The sequence below is a fragment of the Schistocerca americana genome, chromosome 11 (assembly GCF_021461395.2).
Source record: "Schistocerca americana isolate TAMUIC-IGC-003095 chromosome 11, iqSchAmer2.1, whole genome shotgun sequence".
In the NCBI taxonomy this organism is placed as follows: Eukaryota; Metazoa; Arthropoda; class Insecta; order Orthoptera; family Acrididae; genus Schistocerca; species Schistocerca americana.
In genome coordinates this window covers 34,257,368-34,282,849 of record NC_060129.1, presented here as the reverse complement: position 1 = coordinate 34,282,849, position 25,482 = coordinate 34,257,368, and the positions used below count along the sequence as shown (strand labels likewise).

The 25,482-nt window shown below is 44.1% G+C and overlaps 1 protein-coding gene across 1 annotated transcript in view; it reads right to left on the bottom strand.

Moving 5' to 3' along the window:
- LOC124553837 (neprilysin-2-like) overlaps positions 1 to 25,482 on the bottom strand; it is a 271,201-nt gene that overhangs the window by 113,488 nt on the left and 132,231 nt on the right. The window contains exons 6-7 of the mRNA XM_047127825.1: positions 10,924 to 11,135; positions 8,402 to 8,578 (exon numbers count right to left, since the gene is read on the bottom strand). Coding sequence (XP_046983781.1) covers positions 8,402 to 8,578; positions 10,924 to 11,135 — 389 coding nt within the window. The remainder of the gene's footprint in view (positions 1 to 8,401; positions 8,579 to 10,923; positions 11,136 to 25,482) is intronic.

The following is a 25,482-nucleotide window of genomic DNA, read 5'->3' as shown; positions in this document are numbered from 1 at the left end:
CCATTGATCATAGCCTAGCATTGATACCATTAAAATTAAAGAGCCAGTTATCCAGCTCTGGGGTATGCTCAAAAGCGTCCGAATTATTTCAATTATTTATAAGAAACAACATAACTCTCTCTCTTTTCTTCTCCTATACGAGTCAATTACAACTTAGCCTCATATCACCTGTGCTCAAAAGCATCCAAATGACATCAATTATTCATCAAAAAACAGATCACAGACCTACATCTCCTCTCCTTCTATTATAGTATTTTAGTCATTATTAAAATGGAAGAGCCAATTATAATCTGTGTCTATATGGCCAAAAGTTTTCCAAATACTTATCAAAAAATATGTCAAAGTATCTGAACTGTGTAACATGAGAAACTACATTGGAATTGCTGACTTAAAAAAACCAGTTTAGGGATTGGTTCACGAGTTACATCACTAAATTTCATTCCAAGCTATATATCACACATTTTGGAATACTGGAAAGAGTATTTAACATACACTCTAAAAATAATTAAGAATCAAAAATTACAAAATGTAATTAACCAATTAGTAATGCATAGTTATCGAATATGAGTTTTGCTTTAAATGACATTCTGAAAACCCTCAAAACGCAAAATAAAAGCACCTGCTGTTTCATGTCACAGTTGCTTACTGTCACCAACAGGTGACACCATTAGTAAAAACGTTAATTGTTTGATCTTTGTGCCATGAGTAATTTACTGTCACCAGGAGATGTCGGAACTGGTAAAAATTTCAAGGTTCGATCTATGCTACACATGTGGTATATGACACAAAAGGGCATCAAATTCATTATTATCCTCATCTATGGTGCTTGTCAAATGCCACAAGATTCCTAAATGTCTGCAGTGCAAAAAATTTCAATGTTTATGTCGAATGTTGTAATTTTAATTTTCACATCACACACAGTCAGGATATTAGGGACTATCTATGATTGTGAACTGTTAAGTAAGCACCCCAACGCAATTTCCATGCCTAAACAATTTCAAATAAGAGCTGAGCATTTTCTGCAACTATGACAGTTGTCGAGTATCAAAATACTCTTTCCAAGTCCAAACTGTCTGCAAAAGTACGTCTACAACTGAAATCGTTCCCATGTTCACATCAAGTATCATACCGTTATTTTCCACATACACACATAGCTATCAAATGAGAGCCTAAAACATGATTGTCTATAATGTTATTTCTGTTCTAGAATAATTACAAAAAACAGTTGACTTTTAGAGACTAGACCAAAATGAGGTCGGTATTGTAAAACTAACCTAACCAGGCTTATAACTGCAAAAAATACGTGTTAGCTAAAATACATCGCTAAGCGCTCAAGCATACGAAGAAACAGACAGTCTGAATGTAATTAGCTCGCCTATTTTTGACGTAAGCCTCAGTACACCCTTAAATTAAATACACTCCTGGAAATTGAAATAAGAACACCGTGAATTCATTGTCCCAGGAAGGGGAAACTTTATTGACACATTCCTGGGGTCAGATACATCACATGATCACACTGACAGAACCACAGGCACATAGACACAGGCAACAGAGCATGCACAATTTCGGCACTAGTACAGTGTATATCCACCTTTCGCAGCAATGCAGGCTGCTATTCTCCCATGGAGACGATCGTAGAGATGCTGGATGTAGTCCTGTGGAACGGCTTGCCATGCCATTTCCACCTGGCGCCTCAGTTGGACCAGCGTTCGTGCTGGACGTGCAGACCGCGTGAGACGACGCTTCATCCAGTCCCAAACATGCTCAATGGGGGACAGATCCGGAGATCTTGCTGGCCAGGGTAGTTGACTTACACCTTCTAGAGCACGTTGGGTGGCACGGGATACATGCGGACGTGCATTGTCCTGTTGGAACAGCAAGTTCCCTTGCCGGTCTAGGAATGGTAGAACGATGGGTTCGATGACGGTTTGGATGTACCGTGCACTATTCAGTGTCCCCTCGACGATCACCAGTGGTGTACGGCCAGTGTAGGAGATCGCTCCCCACACCATGATGCCGGGTGTTGGCCCTGTGTGCCTCGGTCGTATGCAGTCCTGATTGTGGCGCTCACCTGCACGGCGCCAAACACGCATACGATCATCATTGGCACCAAGGCAGAAGCGACTCTCATCGCTGAAGACGACACGTCTCCATTCGTCCCTCCATTCACGCCTGTCGCGACACCACTGGAGGCGGGCTGCACGATGTTGGGGCGTGAGCGGAAGACGGCCTAACGGTGTGCGGGACCGTAGCCCAGCTTCATGGAGACGGTTGCGAATGGTCCTCGCCGATACCCCAGGAGCAACAGTGTCCCTAATTTGCTGGGAAGTGGCGGTGCGGTCCCCTACGGCACTGCGTAGGATCCTACGGTCTTGGCGTGCATCCGTGCGTCGCTGCAGTCCGGTCCCAGGTCGACGGGCACGTGCACCTTCCGCCGACCACTGGCGACAACATCGATGTACTGTGGAGACCTCACGCCCCACGTGTTGAGCAATTCGGTGGTACGTCCACCCGGCCTCCCGCATGCCCACTATACGCCCTCGCTCAAAGTCCGTCAACTGCACATACGGTTCACGTCCACGCTGTCGCGGCATGCTACCAGTGTTAAAGACTGCGATGGAGCTCCGTATGCCACGGCAAACTGGCTGACACTGACGGCGGCGGTGCACAAATGCTGCGCAGCTAGCGCCATTCGACGGCCAACACCGCGGTTCCTGGAGTGTCCGCTGTGCCGTGCGTGTGATCATTGCTTGTACAGCCCTCTCGCAGTGTCCGGAGCAAGTATGGTGGGTCTGACACACCGGTGTCAATGTGTTCTTTTTTCCATTTCCAGGAGTGTAGTTTCACTTCTAAATTGTTCTCAAGCACCGGTTAAAGATGAAGAAATATAGCACATCTTAAGCATAATGTAATCAATCACTATTATCACTTTTATTACAAGTAAATCAGGTCTACTAGAGGTTATATACAAAACAACTTCTGACAAAGATTGCAATATTTAGAAATCAGAAATATGGTGCTACGTTCTCTAAATGTTTCCCTTTAATCAAAAATTAAATAACACCATCTTGCAATAAAGGATGTGACTCACGCAACATACTGAAAAGACGAACGGAAAGAATGTTAGGAAGAAGGTGTCTGGTTTTTGGAAGGAAGACCTTACATCCCGTATATTTGAGAAGGGAAGAAAGTGTTTTATCATGACATATCACTTGAACTGCAGACCGACATATATATATATGTACACACTCATGAGATAACCAGATACAGTCACTGAGAGATGTGACATCTTCAGAGACGAAGACAGGGTCGATAACCCGAAAATAAAATTTTTTAATAGAAATTATTTATTATTTATGGTGTTATATCTGAAATTCCTCACGTTTCTCAAGCAAAATGAAGCTTCAAATTAAACACTGCAGCACATAATCGCCTGTATTACTTATTAAAGTGCACACACCTTGCGTGCTTATCGTAATATGCAAGAGCTCTACGAAAATTCGAGCATAATGAATTTGTATTTTATGTAAGAGTTCTCACCCTTTGCCAGCACAGTGTAGTTTCGAATTAAATATTCCAACATTTAAACTCTCTGCATACAGCTTGCGTGTTGGCGGTACTGACAGAAATTATTAGGTTAAGCAGCACCCGTTTTCGACGAAAGTTCGACAGGCTCAGCGCATTTCTAAATTTGTAATAGTTGGTTCCATATTAGCACTACTGCATAACTATCTTGCTGCTTAAAATGCATCAATATTGCTCTCACGTCTATATGCACATTAAATACACACTACCACACTTTGTACGCAAAGATATCGTCTAGTAACTAGATGCGACGGTGTGTATGTGACGTATTACGACAGAGAAAGGAGCCTGTGACCAATGGAGATGCCGCCACTGATTACCCCACAGTCTTAACACCACACACTCATGCCATATTAATACACGCCTTACCACTGAGGTTCCAACCATGGAAACGCATTGTGGAAATAAAAAAATTGGTAACAGTAAACTTGTTTATTCCTAGTTTCCTTCCTTGTGCCAATAAGTGTCTGTCCAATTTCTGACGGATGTACATTTCTCTTTAGTTGAACTAGTTACTGTAATATTCATTATCACAGTATCTGCAGAATCAAAAAACTTAAAGCATACATCGTCGTTTGTCCACTTCAGTCTACTCTTCCTCGTTATTAAATTTTGAACTGAATCTGCGTCTCCTCCTGGGTACGCCATGCACTGCTATATCTACTTTAGGAGTTTCTGTCTCACCATGACGTAACCCAGCTGTTATCTTTCCGTGTCTCCAGGTAATTCCATATATATCTCCCCAACTTGTGAATCCTGAACAAGTAATTTGCTATTACTATCAGAAATAGAAAAATTAAGGGAAGTAGGAACATAACGACTATTCACGTTGGCGTGTACAATATATGAGACTGGCGAAATACCATCAGACTTTCGGAAAAACATCTGCCACACAATTAAGAAGATAGTAAGACCCGACAAGTGCGAGAATTACCGCACAGTCCCCGTAACACATCATGTCTCCAAGTTGCTGACGAGAATAGTATAGAGAAGAATGGAAAAGAAAACTGAAGATCTGTTAGGTGATTATCAGTTGCGCTTTATGAGAGGTAAAGGCACGAGACAGGCAGTTTTGACGTCGTGTTTGATAATGGAAGCAAGAACGGAAAAAAAAAATCGAGACACGTTCGTAGAATATGTTGACCTGAAAAAGGCGTTCAGCAATGCAAAATGGTGCAAGATGTTCGAAATTCTGAGAAAAAGGGAAGAAAACTATGGAGAACGATGAGTAGTATGCAGTATGTATAAGAACCTAGAGGGAACCGTAACAGTGGGAGACAAGGAAGGTAGTGCTCGCATTAAAAATAGTGTAAGACGTTGGTGACCCCGACCTCCCCATGAACGATAGATCTTGCCCTTGTTGGTTGGTTTGCGTGCATCAGCGATAAAGATAGATGTACTGTAGGCGCAACCACATTGAAGGGGTAACTGTTGAGAGGTCTGGCAAACATGTGGTTCCTGAAGAGAGGCAGCAGCTTTTTCAGTGATTGCAGGGGCAACAGCCAGCATGAGTGACTACCCTGGCCTTATAACATGAACCAAAATGGCCTTGCTATGCTGGTACTGCAAACGGCTGAAGCAAGAGAACACTACAAACATAATATTTCCCGAGCACATTCAGCTCTCCTGTATGGTTAGATGATGACAGCATTATCTTTAGTACAATATTTTGGAGGTAAATTAGTCTCCTCATTCGGAACACCAGGACTACACAGGAGGACGTTGTCACCAAGAGAACCAAAACTGGCATTGTACAGATCGGAGTGTGGAATATTGGATCCTTTTAATTTTGTATGTAGATTATAAAATTTAGCCATGGAAATGGGTCAGTTGACGGTAGATTTAGTGGGCATTAGTGGAGTTTGGTGGCAAGAGGAACAGGACGTCTGGTCAGGCGAATACAGAGCTATAAATACAAAATCAAATAGGGGTGGTGCAGCAATGCCTTTAATAATGAATGAAAAATAAGAATGCTGGTAAGCTACTATGAACTGCATAGTGAACATATTATTGTAGCCAAAAAAGACACAAAGCTCACAACTGCCATGATAGTGCTAGCTTATATTCCAACTAGCTCCGTAAGTGATGAAGAGATTGAAGAAATGTACCATCAGACAAAATAAATTATTCAAATAGTTAAGGGAGATGAAAATTTAACTGTGATGAAGGATTGAAATTCGATAGAAGCGAAAGTAAGAGAAGGAAAAATAATAGGATGGTGGAAAGAGGAAACCACCATCTAGAATTTTGCACAGAACATAATTTAATCATCGCTAACACTTGGTTTAAGATTTATGGAAGAAAGCTGTATGTGTGGAAGAGATCTGAGACACTGGAAGGTTTCAGACTCAATTGTGATGCTAAGACAGATATTTCACAACTGGATTTTTAATTGTAAGATATTTCCGGGGGCAGATGTGGACTGTGACCACAATATGGGCCTATTGATCATGAACTCTAAATTAAAACTAAAGAAATTGAAAAAAGATAGAAAATTAACGATATGGGACCTGGATAAGTTTAAAGAACCAAAGGCTGTTCGGAGTTTTAGAGGGAGCTTTAGGGAACGATTGAGTGGAAGAGGGGAAAGGAATACAATGGAAGGCGAATAGGTAGTTTTGAGAGGCGAAATGGTAATTAATTAATGAAAGGAGAAAATACAAAAATGCAGCAAATGAAGGTGGAGAAAGTAAATACAAACGTCTAAAAGATAAGATTGAAAGGAAGTGCAAAATGGCTAAGCAGGAACGGCTAGAGGAGAAAACTAAGGATTCATAAGCACATATCATTAGGGGAAAAGAGAGATACTGTCTACAAGAAAATTAAAGAGGCCTTTGAAGAAAAGAGAAGCAGTGGTATGAATATCAAGAGCTCAGATGGAAAACCAGTCCTAAGGAAAGAAGGGAAAGCTGAAAGGTGGAAGGGGTATATAGAGTGTATACACAGGCGGGATGAACTTGCAGGCAATTTTGTGTAAAGGTAAGAGGACGTAAATAAAGGTGAAATGGAAGTTATGATATTGCGAAAAGAATTTGACGGAGCACTGAAAGTCGTAAGCCGAAACAAGGCTCCAGCAGTAGACGACATTCCGTCAGACCTACTGACGGCCTTAGGAGACCTAGCCATGTAGTGTGCAAGTTTTATTGAGACAGGCGCAATACCCTCACACGTCTAAAAAAAATGTATTATTCCAATGCCAACAAAGCTCTTGCTAATAGGTGTGAATAGTATAGAACTATTAGTTTAATGTGTCATGGTTGCAAAATACTAACACGACTTCTTTATAGAAGGATGCCAAAACTGGTAGAAACAAAAAAGACCGCATTGAGATTAGTTGAGATACTAAAGAAATGTAGGAACACGCGAGGCAATACTTACCCTTCGACCTACCTTAGAAGATAGGTTACTGAAAGGAAAATGTACGTTTATATCATTTGTAGACGTAGAGAAAGCTTTTGACAATGTTGACTGGAACACTATCTTTGAAATTCTGTAGGCAGCAGAGGTACAATCCAGGAAGCGATGGGCTGTTTAGAACTTTTACAGAAACCACACAGTAGGTATGTCGAGGGCATGAAAGTGAAGCAGTGATTGAGAAAGGAGTGAGACAGGGAGATCTCTTCTGAAGAGCACGTTACAAAGCATCCCAGATACACTCAATAATTTTCATGTCTGGGGAATTTGGTGGCCAGCAGAAGTGTTTAAACTTATAAAAGTGTTCTTGGAGCCATTCTGTAGCAATTCTGGACGTGTGGAGTGCCGCATTGTCTTGCTGGAATTGCCCACGTGCATCGGAATGCACAATGGACATGAATGGATGCAGGTGATCAGACAGGATGCTATCGTACGTGTTACCTGTCAGAGTCGTAACTGAAGTCCTATATCACTCCAACTACACACGCCCTACACCATGCTGATACGCAGGGTCCACATATTCATGAGGTTGTCGCCATACCCGTTAACGTCCATCCGCTCAATACAATTTGAAACGAGACTCGTCCACCCAGGCAACATTTTTCCATTCTTCAACAGCCCATTATCGGTGTTCACGGGCCAGGCGAGGCGTAAAGCTTTGTGTTGTGCAGTCATCAAGGGTACAAGAGTGGGCCTTCGGCTCCAAAAGTCCATATCGATGATGTTTCGTCGAATGGTGCGCACGGAGACACTTGTTGATGGCCCAGCATTGAAATCTGTAGTATTTTGCGCTAAGGTTGCACTTCTGTCTTCAGTCGTCATTGGTCCCGTTCTTGCAGAATCTTTTTCTGGCCTCAGAAATGTCGGAGATTTGATGTTTTGCCGGGTTCCTGATATTCACAGTACACTCGTGATATGGTCGTACGGGAAAATACCCAGTTCATTGCTACCTCAGAGATGCTGGGACCCATTGGTCACACACCGACTATAAGACCACGTTCAAACTCAATTAAATCTTGTTAACATGCTATTGTAGCAGCATTAACCTATCTAACAACTGCATCAGATACTTGTCTTATATAGGCATTGCCGACTGCAGCGACGTATTCTGCCTGTTTACTTTGTATTTGAATACACATGCCTATACCAGTTCCTTTAGTGCTTCGGTTTCTATACGGCGCTCAAATTCAGTATCTACGTTTCTACAACAAAGAATGACATGGCTGGAGGTTCACATGTAAGGATTCAACTTACGATGTTACTATATTTTTCAAACATATTATATTCCAAATTTGAAGTTTATGAAAACTCTTAGAACCATTGTTATATCGAGGATTAAGCGAGAGTTGGCACGACAGTGATGGAAACTGTACTCTCCTCACTCACCGTACCATATACTCACTATGGCCAGATGTCTCTCGAACTCGAGGGACTGCCTGAGCTCACGCTGTGCGCGCACTCTGTCACCACCCAGCAGAACTGCTAGGTCCACCTGGTACTTGTAATATGCATCCACCTGCTTGTTTGGGGGAGGCCTCAGAAGGAACTCGTGACTTAGTCCTAGCGATGCCCGGTCCAGCTGCAGAAGAGTGAGGGAAGTATTAGCTCCTGTCACAGATACAGAAAGAAGGGGAATAGTGGGAGAGAGAAGGTGACAGAGATCGAGAAGGAGTGAACGAATGATCCAGAGAGAGAAAGAGTAACAGACACTGACAGAAAACTATAAAGCAAGTGCACAGTGAGAGAGGTACAAAAAGTGAGAGGGACAGAGAGGGTGATCAAGCAAGGGACAGAGAGGCGATGTGAGAGAAAGTAAAGAGCAGTATTAAACTGAGAGAGACGAGACAGGCCGAGTCAGAGCAAGAAACAAAGAAGGGGGACGAGAGAGAGAGAGAGGGAAGGTGAGAGACTGTGAAAACAAGCAGGAGAGTAGCAGACAGTGGGAGAGAAAAAGAGATGGTGAGTGAAAGAAAGACAGAGAAAAAATAAAAATAAAGAGAGAAACTGAGAATAAGAAAATACAAGATAGTGAGAGGGAGGGAGAGATCTAAAGACACAGATTGGAGTAAAGAAAGTAGCATAGGAAGAGCAATACAAAAAAGACCAAAAGGATGAATTAGACATAGTGAGCAAGATGACGAGGGAGGAGGAAACGCAGACCGTGACGAAAAGAAGGAGGCAAAGGGAAAATGAGAGAGGGGAAGAGACTGAGAGGGCGAGTGGAAGATACGTAGGGTTATAGAGTAAGGATGGGGGGGGGGGGGGGTTAATGTACAAAGTCTGGGTCAGACACAGAGTGTGCTACAAAAAGAGAACAGGGATGTTTAGAGAAAGGAAATTAGAGAGATGGAAAGACAGAAGAAAAATTAGATAGAGAGTGAGGAGGTGAGGATGAGAGGCATAATCTGAGAGAAGACGTCACACACACACACACACACACACACATACACACACGCACACACAGTGACGTGAAAGAAAGAGATAAGGAGTGAAAAACATACTGTGTGAGAGAGAGGAAAGACCGAGAGGGAAAGGGTGAGGTTGACAGACAGTGAAGAAAGGGAAAAGAGGAAGGTGAAGCCAGAAAATGGCAGAAGGAGGTAGATAGAAAGACGAGAAGTGTGAGATAAGGAAAGAGATAAAGTATAGCTCCGAGAATCAATGAATGAATAATAGAGTCAGAGGGAGAGTTAGGGGAAGGAAGATAAGGAAAGATAGGATATGTAAAGAGACACTGAAGTAGGTGAGAAACACAAGGATGGGCTGCAATGAAACACACACACACACACAAATACACACGCGTGAGAGAGAGAGAATAAGGGGGAGGGGGAGTAATGCAAAGAAAAAGAAATACAGAGAGGAAGAATGACGCTGATGGAATGTCCTGATCTATTTCGATTTGGTTTCAGTTCCTTATTTAATTTACCTCAGTACTGAATTTGACTTTTCTCTTAATTAAGGTTTTTTGCTTTGTTCCTTATAACTACTGATTCTGTATTATTTATAGAAAAATTATTATGTGTGCACCATTAAAAGTAATTTTTTACTCAAAGAAACCTTTTTCCCTTATAGTTGTGTTGAATTATCAGATTTGCAATGTGTAGCAGCATGGGCAGTTTGAAATTTTTAACGCTTGAAAATTCAACCTTTCAGTTTTACTGTCTGAGTGTTTATGTTGGATTTTTTTCTAATTAAGCTGAAGAGTTTATAATTTATTTCACAATCACAGTCCAGTAGTATTTCCTTTAACTACAGCAACTAACTGTAGACATACATTGACCACTATTACGCAAATTGCAAGACAATTCATGTATCGTACATTTATATTGAATGTATCTGAGAAACTGAAGCAGCCATTACACTCAGTTTAAGTTAAGAAAGTATGTAACACCACAACACACACACACACACACAAACACACACACACACACACACACACACACACACACACACACACATATATATATATATATATATATATATATATATATATATATATATATATAGAGTTGGTTTTATTAATGTTCACGCTAAATCCAACAAACTGTAGGGACGTATTCCTGACGAAAAGGAGGAAAAAAGTCCTATTCAAAAAACCTATGTGGATGATGCACTTTCGTTTCTTGGTTTACATATATCAGGATGATCAAAGCGTCCTTCCTGACCTAAAAGGTATTGGCAGTAGCTTCGATTCAGTGCATAAGCCTTGCCCATATAACTCACATGATTAGAATCGTGAATCTTATAGTTGGTTTCGTCTCCTACAAGAAAGACAGTTTATAATCTACTAGACAGGTTGTCAGGCATCCTATTTCTGTGTAACCATCTCTAGACACCGACAGATGACCTGCTAGGCAGGTTGTCAGGCAACCCAATTCTACGTACCCATCTCTAGACACTGATTCTCAGGACTTCAGTACTCACGTAAATGCAGCGCTGCGTTGAGTTGCGGTGGTCGGTCGCCACCGAGAACTTGATGAAGTAGTCAGTGCTGAATCCGGCCCTGCGGAAGCGGTAGACGCTTTGCCGCCAGTCGAAGCCCGCCTCTTGCCAGGAGTCACCCTCCACGGCGGGCCAGCCGCCCAGCTCCTGCAGCACCCTCTGGAGCGGCCCCACGCCGCGGGACTCGATCTGTGCTGAGGGCCCCCACAGGGGGATCTTCAGCTAACCGGATTCCCAGTGCTTGGACGCACTCCTGCCCCAGATCACACATCGGAACTTAACTATTGGGCACCATCCGGGCAATTTCACTTCCATGAGGGAACATTGGAAGGCTAGGACGAGAATATGGTAGGCTGATGCCAGAGACTGTAATTACCGAGTAACATCAATGAATGAGTCAGGAAACGGGCAATATTCATACAAGAGCTAATTTTACGCTTACTCTGCAGCACCACACGCAGTAAATTGCCATGGAAAGAAGGTGTTTGTGGTATACCTCTAAAGACAGTTTCCAAGGTATCTGGAAGGAGTGTTCCACTGTATCTAGGAAAGATATTCCAAGTTACTGCAAAGGAAGGCTGTCATGGTATCCATATGTAGCATTACAAATGCACCCATGTAAACACTCCCCCCCACCCCCCAAAAAAAGAGTTGTTACCATATGTGGCTTTCTTGGTATATGGAGGTCCTGATATTTTTAACGCTTTAAAATTCATCGTTTCGATTTTACTGTCTGAGTGTTTATGTTGTCAGCTCAAGGACATGTTATCTGGAGCTGGTGTTCTGACTGATCACATAAGGAAAGCTCTCATGATATCTAAAGAAAGTGTTGAAAGTAACTTCAGCGAGATTGCTGACATACACTCCTGGAAATGGAAAAAAGAACACATTGACACCGGTGTGTCAGACCCACCATACTTGCTCCGGACACTGCGAGAGGGCTGTACAAGCAATGATCACACGCACGGCACAGCGGACACACCAGGAACCGCGGTGTTGGCCGTCGAATGGCGCTAGCTGCGCAGCATTTGTGCACCGCCGCCGTCAGTGTCAGCCAGTTTGCCGTGGCATACGGAGCTCCATCGCAGTCTTTAACACTGGTAGCATGCCGCGACAGCGTGGACGTGAACCGTATGTGCAGTTGACGGACTTTGAGCGAGGGCGTATAGTGGGCATTCGGGAGGCCGGGTGGACGTACCGCCGAATTGTTCAACACGTGGGGCGTGAGGTCTCCACAGTACATCGATGTTGTCGCCAGTGGTCGGCGGAAGGTGCACGTGCCCGTCGACCTGGGACCGGACCGCAGCGACGCACGGATGCACTCCAAGACCGTAGGATCCTACGCAGTGCCGTAGGGGACCGCACCGCCACTTCCCAGCAAATTAGGGACACTGTTGCTCCTGGGGTATCGGCGAGGACCATTCGCAACCGTCTCCATGAAGCTGGGCTACGGTCCCGCACACCGTTAGGCCGTCTTCCGCTCACGCCCCAACATCGTGCAGCCCGCCTCCAGTGGTGTCGCGACAGGCGTGAATGGAGGGACGAATGGAGACGTATCGTCTTCAGCGATGAGAGTCGCTTCTGCCTTGGTGCCAATGATGGTCGTATGCGTGTTTGGCGCCATGCAGGTGAGCGCCACAATCAGGACTGCATACGACCGAGGCACACAGGGCCAACACCTGGCATCATAGTGTGGGGAGCGATCTCCTACACTGGTCGTACACCACTGGTGATCGTCGAGGGGACACTGAATAGTGCACGGTACATCCAAACCGTCATCGAACCCATCGTCCTACCATTCCTAGACCGGCAAGGGAACTTGCTGTTCCAACAGGACAATGCACGTCCGCATGTATCCCGTGCCACCCAACGTGCTCTAGAAGGTGTAAGTCAACTACCCTGGCCAGCAAGATCTCCGAATCTGTCCCCCATTGAGCATGTTTGGGACTGGATGAAGCGTCGTCTCACGCGGTCTGCACGTCCAGCACGAACGCTGGTCCAACTGAGGCGCCAGGTGGAAATGGCATGGCAAGCCGTTCCACAGGACTACATCCAGCATCTCTACGATCGTCTCCATGGGAGAATAGCAGCCTGCATTGCTGCGAAAGGTGGATATACACTGTACTAGTGCCGACATTGTGCATGCTCTGTTGCCTGTGTCTATGTGCCTGTGGTTCTGTCAGTGTGATCATGTGATGTATCTGACCCCAGGAATGTGTCAATAAAGTTTCCCCTTCCTGGGACAATGAATTCACGGTGTTCTTATTTCAATTTCCAGGAGTGTATTTAATTGAAGTGCTGAAGTGTGCTTTGACAAAAGTTTCGGTAGTATACACAGGAGGTCTTCCAAGTTTCACTCATGCATGACTGGAATGATATCTGGAACAGGTGTTCCAAGTGGCCCCCAAGCTTCCATGCATCTACATTTCAGCCTCAGTGTGTATGTGAGGGTAGCCAGCAGTCTCCTGGAGGACCATTAATACAGAGAACAGGCAGAGAATATCTCACGGTAGGATGTGCATGAAGCTCCATCAGTATATTATGTCATAGTAAATAACATACTGAGTGTGCGAGTCTTTTTTTAGTATATCTAGAGCTAGAGGCTGTGAGGACACAAGAGATTTTTAGGAAGCGCCCTGAAGTGCGAAGCAATACGTGCAAAACACTTTGCGGTGTTCTCCTTTCGCGTGTGTTTGTATGGCGTGTGGCGACTTGGTGGAAACACTTCGCGGTGGATCTGTCAGTATAATGTTGTCCAAGTTACCTTTTACTATTCTCCATCAAACACAGTGGCCTGTTTATTTCGTCCTCGTGGTCCGGTACTCCGTATCACGGCTGTGGGCTAACTTATTCTTCTCGACTTAATCTCCAGACAGGGTGATGCTGTAAGACAGTGTCTCACAAACTGCAGCTACTCAATGACGAGTACGTCTTCAGCGACAATGAGCTGCATTGTTTCAACTATGCACATCAATTGTGAACATAGATCCAGTTGTCGGCAACTCACAGCTTCAAATACATCATGACCACACCGAACTGAACCTAAGTTCTAAGATTTAGTCTTCATTTGTCTTGAGCATTTGCACTGTAATACGTCTGTTTTCTCTAGGGTCTCCATGACACCTTGAAGGTTCGCCGCAAAGTCACAAATGTGCAGCTGCAGCTACTGCAGTCACCACACCGCGACTCGCCCCTGCAGTGTTACGTCACTGGATACGTAACAGCCGCACAGAGCACAGAACGGGGTATGCACAGTGAAATTTTCCCATTACATAAAATGTTTATAAAAGACACGACCATCTTTCGCCAGCGTGAGTGCCTTTAGTGAAACATACACTATGTGATCAAAAGTATCTGGACACCTGGCTGAAAATGACTTACAAGTTCGTGGCGTCCTCCATCGGTAACACTGGAATTCAGTAAGGTGTTGGCCCACCCTTAGCCTTGATGACAGCTTCCGCTCTCGCAGACATACGTTCATTCAGGTGCTGGAAAGTTTCTTGGGGAATGGCAGCCCATTCTTCATGGAGTGCTGCACTGAGGAGAGGTATCGATGTCCGTCGGTGAGGCCAGGCTCGGCGTTGCAAAACATCCCAAAGGTGTTTTATAGAATTCAGGTCAGGACTCTGTACAGGCCAGTCCATTACAAGGATGTTATTGTCGTGTAATCACTCCGTCACAGGCCATGCATTATGAACAGGTGCTCGATCGTGTTGAAAGATGCAGTCGCCATCCCCAAATTTCTCGTCAACAATGGGAAGCAAAAAGATGCTTAAAAGATCAACACAGGTCTGCACTGTATAGTGCCACGCAAAACAACAAGCGGTGCAAGACACCTCCATAAAAAACACGACCACACCATAACACTACCACCTCCCAACTTTCCGAACTTTACTGTTGGCTCTACACACGCTGGCAGTGACGTTCGTCAGGCATTCGCCATACCCACCCCCTGCCATCGGATCGCCACATTCGTGATTTGTCATTCCACAAAACGTTTTTCCAATGTACAATCGTCCAATGTTTGCTCTCCTTTCACCAAGCGAGGCGTCGTTTGGCATTTTTCGGCGTGATGTGTCGCGTATGAGCAGCCGCTCAACCATGAAATCTCGCCTACAGACGTATGACACAAGAGACACCCAATCACCTGACCACGTTCGAAGCTCAGTTCCGCAGAGCGTCCCATTCTGCTCTCTCACGATGTCTAATGACTACTGAGGTCGCTGACATGGAGTACCTGGCAGTAGGTGGCAGCACAATGCACTTAATATGAAAAACGTGTATTTGGGGTACTTTTCCACCTAGTGTAGGTTATGCTTACGAATAACCCATGTTACACTACACTGATCTTTAACTGTCGTCACGGTTGGTACAATTAACTGACAGGTAAAAAGGTACGTAGCTTGTAGGTACAGTGCGGCGAATGACCCAAGATTCCAGTCACCAGTAACGAAGCGACCTGACGGGTCCTTGTAAGGCCAACACACAGATCTGTGGGTTGTAAGCCTCGCATTTTGAAAAGCAGCTGCACATTTCGTGCCGCATATTCACGCATGTGACAACAGTCACTTTTCTGTCTCAAAACATCTGCAGTTAGCTGTCTGTCTGCTGGTGTAGTACATCACTGCGGGGAAACTGCACGGTTTGTCTTGACGGGTTGTTTGAGCCTTTACTGGAGCCTGCCAACAGCTGGACGGTATAATTCGTTCCACGAGGCCTCGAGCCGCCAGACAGGGACACACTCGTCTTCCCGCCACCGCGATGAGTGCCGTGCTGGTCTGCGTCGTGCGATGAGAGGAGAAAAGACTGCCCGGCCGCAACACTTTACAGACCAAAGTACAGAGTATTGTGCATGCCCGAGTTCACAAGTGTCACTGTTCAGAACTGTAGCGGCCTTTGGAGCTTCAGTTTGGTGTTTACATCGTCAAACAGAAGCAGTATTACAGTTTGGCTACAGTATACGTCGAGATTCATAGCAGTTTAACTCGTCATATCATTTCTTTGGAAAATCATTATTCGCGCACGTAGACATGGTTGAAATATAAGAACCCCATGTCGGTAGGATTACTTCAACGGTGAGTGTTTCACGCCTTTTCATTGGCTTAGTGCATAGACGGCACCATAGCTCAGCGCGTTCGGTCACGGGCTTAGCTGCCCTGTCTAATAATAATAATAATAATAATAATAATAATAAAAGAAACGGAGTGCATGGATAAACGATGAACTTGAACTGGTGTCATGTGACGTCCGCCCCACATAAATGCAAAGAACAGTAACGAACAAAATGAGATCAAGTAAATAAATAAATGAATGAAAAGTGAATAGGTTAACAGTTTACGAACATAAAAGACGAGCGCTCCAACCTTACTGTAGTCAGTTGTCTTTTCCCTTATTTTAAATCTTAATTCGCTGCAAATTGTGCAGTTGTAGGCTTTTCTAAGTTCCAAATTGTTTCAGAAGATTCCATTTTATAGTAGGCTAATTTCTAAATAGACCAATGTTCATAGTAAAAATATTGAAAATGGATGTACGTATTTCTAATTACTTCGACCACCACCTGGTGTCTATGTAGTTTTCAGCTAAGAGAAACATATCAGCCGATTGGCGTACGTTATAGGTCTGCTTCAAAATGGCTGATTTGGATGTTCGCGAGCGAAAAATTGCTCTCTTTAAAAACGGTGTTGGTTCATCTGGGGTAGGACGTCGTTATCGTGTTTGATGCTTCCACAGCAAGGAAATGGATTACATTTAGAGATAACGGTGCGGTAGCGAGACGCCCAATACCCAGAAGGTCACGAGTCTCTACATGGAGACAGGATGAAGAATTGGTCAGGGCGGCCCACAATGCTCATTTGTCAGTCAACTGGGAACTAGGGAGAGGCTCATATTTCCTGGCCCTATCGAGAACTGCTCTCATAAGATTAAAGGATCGTGCAAACAGGTCCTGCAGTGTTCGTTTCAAAGAACCTTTGTGCGGCGAACAGGTAGTGGATAGACTACAGTTCGTAGGAAGATGTCGATTGGGGGAAAGTCATTTTTTCTGATGAGTGCACAACTGATGCTCGAGCAGAGGTCCTGCTATTGATCACTGCAATCATGTGAAACGCGCTTCAAGGCTAGAAGTGGACGCCTAAGTGTGAAATGTGGGGTCTGCACGTCTTGTATGGGTGCACTACGAGAAAGCTCCTGCTGTCGTAAGAAATCGCACCCCAGACCATAGCAGCTGGTGTAGGTCCAGTGTGTCTAGCGAGCAGACAGACAGGTGGCAGGCCCTAAGTAGCGCACGGGACCATCGGCACCGAGGCAAAACGGGCTTTCAGCATAAAACACAACATACCTCCAGTCTACTATCCAATGAGTCCAATGAATTTGCAGATGACCGTGGTTTGGGGTCAGTGGAATGCCCCCAACAGGGTGTCGGGCTCGGAGTTGTTCTCGAAGAACTCAATTTGTAGCAGTTCGTTATCTCACTGTGGTGTAAAATGCTGTTCGAATGCCGTTGCTGTAAGATGCTCCAGAGCCATACGCTGAACGCGACGGTCCCCCCTGTCGGTAGTGGCACGTGGCCCTCCAGAGGCCAGTCTGTGCACTCTCGTCACTACTGCTGCCAGCAATCGTCTACAGTGGCAACATTTCTGCCGAGTCTTTCTGCAGTAGCGTAGAAGTAACATCAAGATTCTGGTAGCCCCACTACACGACGCCGTTCAAGTTCGGTTACCTGTTGATCATGGCTTATTCATCGTCTCAAAGGCATTCTTGACTGACATTTAATCACTGCGCCCGATCTCAAAGGTAACTAATGGTCACGAACGTTACAGCGAGTATAAAAAGAAAACCTGATTTGCGTCCCAACAGTGGCGCTACTAACGCCACTCTTATTCGGCTGGCGCGAAATCTCGATAGGCGTCACCTCTGAGATGTAGAGACACTCCTGTAAACTTTCGTTTGTCTCGTACAACTCTTCCTTCGTATGGGGATTTTTCTTTCTGTCATTGTAGTGTATGTACATTGACTTGTGATAGTGAAATGGACTCACTCACCTGACCTCCTTCTGTAACATCGTGAGATCGCTGCCGCCTTTGCACAGTTACGCTGTATCTACGTGACAGGACATTATGTGGCTTTTCTAATAATGGGCAATTAGGTTTCTGTCTGTGATACATTTTGCAGTGGCGACTACCGTGAGGAATCTTGGGTGTTTGTTTTCGCTTTGAGTATGCTGATCAGTATCTAATCGTTCTTCAGTCACCCAAGTTTTAGCTTACCTCATTGTTCTTTCACTCGTAAAACCATGTTTGAGGCATCAGTTCTAATATGTGGCTATTTGCTTTTGTCCATTGTCTCCCACGGTAATGCAGAGGCGTATGGTCCATTGAATTGTATTTACACATGAAATATGTTATCTCGCGCCACAACATTGGTGATTATATTGCGTTTGAGCATAACTGCGATTTTTATAAGCCAGTTTTCACCCTACTCCTGGTTTTTGTTTAAATTAACCTTCTATGATTTTCACACTTGCACGTGTGTTCACTCGAGACCCACATTCTGCAAACAACCTCATTCATTTAAATTGTATTTAAAGGTGTAATGAGGTAACCACCCCTCAGAGAAGATTCGAGATTTATTAAATAAAATTTTTAGCTATACAGATGGCTGTGTCAGTGTTGAATTTCGAGACATGTACTAGCGTGTTAGGAAGAAAGCGGAGCAGAGCGAATGAGTTCGGTACTTCCTTTTCACCCGGCCAAGCTCAAGCTGGAATCACTTAACTTGCGCATGACCATTCAGACAAGGCATTATGCAACTGTCTAAAACATAATGAAATAGTTGAATAATGACACAATGCTTTGTCACATGATGTAAACCCATAATTATGTCATATATTTTGACTTTTAACATATGTTGATTACTTTCCACAGATATCCAGTATCTACGAATTTTCAAAAGCCGACTGTATGAAAAGATCACGATTGACCGTCGTCAGTCGCCTGCGGTGTATCTGGCTGAGCTTCATAATGCGCCGCAGCTGTCCCCAGCTGTGTTCGCTAAGCTTCGAGTAGTGATGAGGACGACAGACATGAGTGTTTATCCATCGAATTACACCGCAGAGCCAAATAAACTGGTACACCTGTCACGTATAGTGTAGGGTCCCCGAGCGCACGCAGAAGTGCCACTACACGACGTGGCATGGACTCGACTAATGTGTGAAGTAGTGCTGGAGGGAACTGACACCATTCATCTTGCAAGGCTGTCCATAAATTCGCAAGAGTACGAGGGGATGAAGATCTCTTCGGAACAGCACGTTGCATCTGAAATATACTCAATAATGTTCATGTCTGGGGAGATTGGTGGCCAGCAGAAGTGTTTAAATTCAGAACAGAGTTCATGGAGCCTCTCTGTAGCAATCCTGGACGTGTGGGGTGTCGCATTGTCCTACTGGAATTGACCAAGACCGTCAGAATGCACAATGGACACGAATGGATGCAGATGATCAGACAGGACGCTTACCTTAAGAGTCAGTTCTAGACGTATTAGCGGATCCATATCAGTCCAGTAGCGCACGCCTCACGCCTTTACAAAGTCCACCGGCTTGAACAGTCCACTGCCGACATGCAGGGACCATGAATTCATGAGGGTGTCTTCACACCCGTACACATCCTTACGTTCGGTACAATTTGAAACGAGACTCGTTAGACCACGCAACACGTTTCCAGTCATCAACAATCCAATTGCGGTGTTCACAGGCCCAGGTGAGGCGTAAAGCTTTGTGTCGTGCAGTCATCAAGGGTACATGAGTGGGCTTCCGGCTCCAAATTCCAGTATCGATGACTGGTTCGTACGCTGAGATTTGTTGATGGCGCAGAACTGAATGATTATCTTCAGGCGTCGTTGGTCCAGTTCTTGCAGGATCTTTTTCCGGCCACAGCGATGTCGGAGATTTGATGTTTTGCATGATTCCTGATATTCACGGTACACTCGTGAAATGATCGTACAGCCGGCCGGAGTGGCCGAGCGGTTAAAGGCGCTACAGTCTGGAACCGTACGACCACTACGGTCGCAGGTTCGAATCCTGCCTCGGGCATGGATGTGTGTGAGATGTCCTTAGGTTAGTTAGGTTTAATTAGTTCTAAGTTCTAGGGGACTTATGACCACAGCAGTTGAGTCCCATGGTGCTCAGAGCCATTTTTTTGAATGATCGTACAGGATAATGCTCACTTCATCACTACCTCGGAGATGCTGTGTCCCATCGCTCGTGCCCCGACTGTAATACCGTCTTCAAACTCACTTAAATCTTTATAACCTGCCACTGTAGCCGCAGTAACCGATCTAAGAACTCCGCCAGACACTTGTCTTATATAGGCGTTGCCGACCACAGCGCCGTATTCTGCCTGTTTACATGTCTTTGTATTTGAATACGCATGCCTGTATCAGTTCCTTTGGCACTGCAGTGTAGTTAACCCACGTTTCCTTTTGATTATTAATAGTGAGTTAGAAAATTTAATTCGAGTACGATGAGCTGGACTGTGCATACGACAATGGCAGCAGGTTTCTCGATTCCTTTGTTGCTGTCCATATAAATATGATGGGCACTCGATAAGTAATGCAACATATTTTTTTTCGGAAAGCATATTGACTTTATTCAGGATTCCAGTCCAACATTTTATTTTGACTACGTAACCCCATTTTTCAAAAAATGGTTCAAATGGCTCTGAGCACTATGGGACTCAACATCTTAGGTCATAAGTCCCCTAGAACTTAGAACTACTTAAACCTAACTAACCTAAGGACATCACACACACCCATGCCCGAGGCAGGATTCGAACCTGCGACCGTAGCGGTCCCGCTGTTCCGGACTGCAGCGCCAGAACCGCTAGACCACCGCGGCCGGCTCCATTTTTCAATATGATCTTCCTTCAATGTGACGACGTTATGACACCTTACTAGAACATCCCGTATGTCCACATGGACGTCTTGCTGCATCAATAAACTCCCCACCATCCCCGTTGTCCTTCCCGCTGAGTGTATCCTTCATTGGGCCCAACAGATGAGAGTGGCAAAGTGCGAGACCCGGGCTGTAGAGTGGATGAGGAAGAAAAGTCCAGAGAAGTTTTGTGAGCTCCTCCGGGTACGTAGACTTGTATGAGGCCTTGTGTTGTCATGGAGAAGGGGAAGTTCGTTTGCATTTTTGTGGCGAGCAACATGCCGAAGTCCTTTCTTCAATTTCCCGAGGTTAGCACAACACACATCCGAGTTGATCGTTGCAGCGCGAGGGAGGGCATCAAACAGAACAGCCCCTTCAGAGTCGCTGGAGACCATCGCCTTGACTTTATCCGCTGAGGGTGTTGCTCTGAACCTTTTCTTTGGAGGAGAGGTGGAGTTTTGTTTCCAGTTTGAAGTGATGAACCCATGTTTCATAGCCTGTAATGATGTTCGGCAAAAATTCTCACCATCAGCTTCGTTGTTCTCTATGGTCTACTGTCAGGGGGCGGGGAACCTAGCGTCGACACACCCCAGCGGGTGGACCAGTGCGTCGGCGCTGCCAACAGAAACTGAGTCAAATTCTTTTCGGAAATCGAGAAATACTGTATCTACCTGCCTGCCTTGATGCAAAGCTTTCAGTATGTCATATGCGAAACGTGCAGGTTGAGTTTCACATGATCGATATTTTCGGAATCCAGGCTGGGTTACACTGAATACGTCATTCTATTCGAGATGCCTCATTATACTTGAGCTCAGAATATGTTCCGAGATTCTACAACAAATCGATATCAAGGATACTGGACGGTAGTTTTGTGGATCACTTCTACTGCCCTTCTTGTAGACTGGTGTGACCTGTGCTTTTCTCCGAGAACTGGGCACGGTGTTTTGTTCAAGGAATCTACGATAGATTGTTGTCAAAACAGGGTCTACTTCAGCCGCAAATTCAATATAGAATCTGACAGCCACTGCGTAGGGCTCTGAAGCTGTGTTCAGTTTTAACAATTTCCGCTGTACTATCTTCATCATCATCATTCGCGGCGTTGAGACACAGAGCACTGACAGCTTGTAGTCTTCCAGTATCTGCCAGATCAGAAGTGAGGAGTCCTTCAAGCAAATGATTTACATGCAGTAAGTTTAGTGTAGACATTTTAACTTGGTCTGCTTTGAGTGCTGATGTGGAGTGTAGGTGAAGCAATTGTCGCTCGGAAGAGAAGTGATGGAAAAGAAGCATGTTATGTAGCAAGTGTCTACCCTCAGCATGAATAGTAACCTTTATTTTATGATAACGGGTTTTAGACAGCAATCACGATGCACTGAGAACTGCTTCATAAAGAAAGTTTGTTAGACATTAAGAGTATCAACTATTTGACTCGTCGGTTTATGGTTCAATAAAATACTTAGAGGAACTATATATGTCATTTACCTCTCGTCATTTTAAAAATAAAAGTGTTCAAATCAAATTATTTTTCATTCTGAAGTTTCATTAGGCGCTAGTGGAAATGTGAGAGCGGGGGAAGGTTAGTTCAAATGGCTCTGAGCACTATGGGACTTAACATCTATGGTCATCAGTCCCCTAGAACTTAGAACTACTTAAACCTAACTAACCGAAGGACATCACACAACACCCAGTCATCACGAGGCAGAGAAAATCCCTGACCCCGCCGGGAATCGAACCCGGGCGCGGGAAGCGAGAGAGCGGGGGAAGGGGGAGATCGAAGGGTAGAGAGTGGGACAATAGCTAATATCTCACTGCGCTTATGGGTAATCGTCTCAGGAATGTTGGAACCGTTGATGTAGGTAATGAATCAGCTCAGCGTATCTTTGAATTTGGATTTGTAAAGTTCGAATTGATGTAGTGGTACTGTAACACTTTTCTAGTGTCATTTGATGTCTTGTGACGTGAGCTGATGAAGCAAGGAATCTGGTGTGTTTTCCAGCATTTATTAACATTGAATATACTGTGGGAAGAAATTTTCATCTGTATTACAAATTTGTAGAGATAATTATTTCCATTTTTTTATTTATGTATTTGCTGGACAGCTACGATAGTACAAAATTTCAATTGCGTGGAACCTCATTGTAAATTCTGAATTGCTTCTGGAAAAGTTTAGTGGTTTTCGACGCTTTAGAACTAAGTGAATTAATACATTTAATTTCGTATTATCAGTGATGTATGATTACTCACATTAGCTATTCTGGCTTTCTGTTAGGATTACCTTACCAGGGGCCTGATTAACAATATTGTTTGACATACATGAATTTCTTTGACATACAATCCGTTTTAAATTCTACTTTGATTTGTTGTGTCAAGGGACAGGTGGCTGAAATGTTTCTTGGTAGTGCTGCTGTGACTTGAATATTAGATGGTCACACTTTAATGTTTCAGTATATGTCTTGACTCCTCTATGAATATGCAATATATGTACTCTAGCACATCTTAAACATTCAGTTGCAGCTCCGGTATTGGGAGTTATATTGGAATTACATCAGAGAAAGTTCCTGTACTTTTGAAAAGAGTGTGCATCAACTAGTTGACAGTTATCATCATCTATTTGACTACTATAAAATATCACAAGTGAATTACAAGTTCAGTGAGTTAGTTCAGTGGGTAAAAAGCTTTGTTTAGTGGCTATAGGGAGTATGAAGACATGGTATTACATTTTTTAATCAGCTGACGTTTAGTGGCAATATTTCAGTGAAGTAAGGATTCTGTGTGTATTCAAGTTCTCTCGACTAGATGTGTTAAATAAGAGGCATTTTCACATATGTTTGCTATAGTGTGGATCCAATCTGGTATTGTCTGTCATCTGAAAGTTGAATTTGCATGTATCTCCTCTGAGGACGTTAACTTTCAATTGAAGGCCGGCCGGTGTGGCCGTGCGGTTCTAGGCGCTTTAGTCTGGAACCGCGTGACCGCTACGGTCGCAGGTTCGAATCCTGCCTCGGGCATGGATGTGTGTGATGTCCTTAGGTTAGTTAGGTTTAAGTAGTTCTAAGTTCTAGCGGACTGATGACCACAGATGTTAAGTCCCATAGTGCTCAGAGCCATTTGAACCATTTCAATTGAAGCGAGACTGCATGGCAGATGTTTGGGAAGACCCTATGCATAGATTTGAAGAACAAGCAGTACGCATTAAGCAAGAGATGAGGAATTAACATGAAAGAAAACAAATTAATGTAACTAAAGAAGGGCAGACTAAACTAAAGAAGGAAGTTTTAGGTGATTAGTCAGCTCTACTAAATTTAAAAGGGTGAAAGACTGTAAGGAAAGTCATGAGCAATTGATGTGTACTATAAAAATCTGTGTATGTATGTAGAATCCACATCTCCTCCTTAACCACTGACCAGATTTCGACCTATCTTGGTACATATATCACTTACTATCTGGAAACAACCCTTATGGCGATAAAATCACCTCCCTACGAAATGGGTGAATATCAGACTTTATTCATTCAGTACCTGAGAATGGCCAAGAGGTCAGCCAAAAACAGGTCTTACGTTGCGGACGAAATTGGTGAGAATGTACCTTCGCAGCAAAGCATTATGTGGTTGTGGAAGAAGGACTGTGGGAAAGCCAAAAAAGAAGTATCAAAGCATTTGAGATGTGGTGTTACGTTGAAAATTAGGTAGGCTGATAGGATAAGGAATGAGGAGGTTCTCCAGAGAATCAGCGAGAAAAGGAACATACAGCAAACGCCAACAAGAAGGGACAGGATGGTAGGACATCTGTTAAGACATCAGGGAATAAGTAGCGCGGCACTGGAGGGAGCGCTGTAGTAGGTAAAAACTGTAGAGAAAAACAGACGTTAGAATACACCCAGCAAATAATTCAGGACATAAGTTGCAATTGTTACGGTTGGCACAGGAGAGGAATTCGTGGCGGGCCACAGTAAACCACTGAGAAAACTGATGACTCAAAAGAAAAGAAAACTTGAGCATGACAACAGTTAGGTGTTTTTCTCAAACTTTCAAACCATTGTGATACGTTATCTCATTGACAATCCCACAAAATGTTGAAAGGGAAAAGAAACTGCATCTCTTACCACAGTTTCACTGTTCATACAGTAAAACCGCCTCATCAAGCATTACGTTGTGACTTATTACTTCTTTACTATAAAATGTATTCACGAAACATTTTTCAGGCAGTATTTACTGAAGCCGTTGAATGTGCTTACGAGATTATGTCATTGTAAGAAAGATAGTTCAGGGATATAACGTAAGAAATATTGAGATGAGTGAAAATGAAACCGCAGGGCGAAACTGACGAGTAAAACGGTGTGTGAAATACGCTGAATATATGTGAAATATGAACGGCATGAGCGTACACTGCCAAAGCTGCAGGTAGGAAGCTCCTCCTAAATCCATGGACCAATTTCAACCAAACATGGACACACATGACTTACTATATGGGGAGGAATAGTTTACGGGTAAGAACGAACTACCTCCTTTTGAGGGACGGACAATAACGTTGAGACAGAAGGGGGAGAAGAAGATATGGACATACAGGGGGAGGGAAGGAGATAATGGACACAGAAAAGGGAGAGGAGGAGCTGGGCA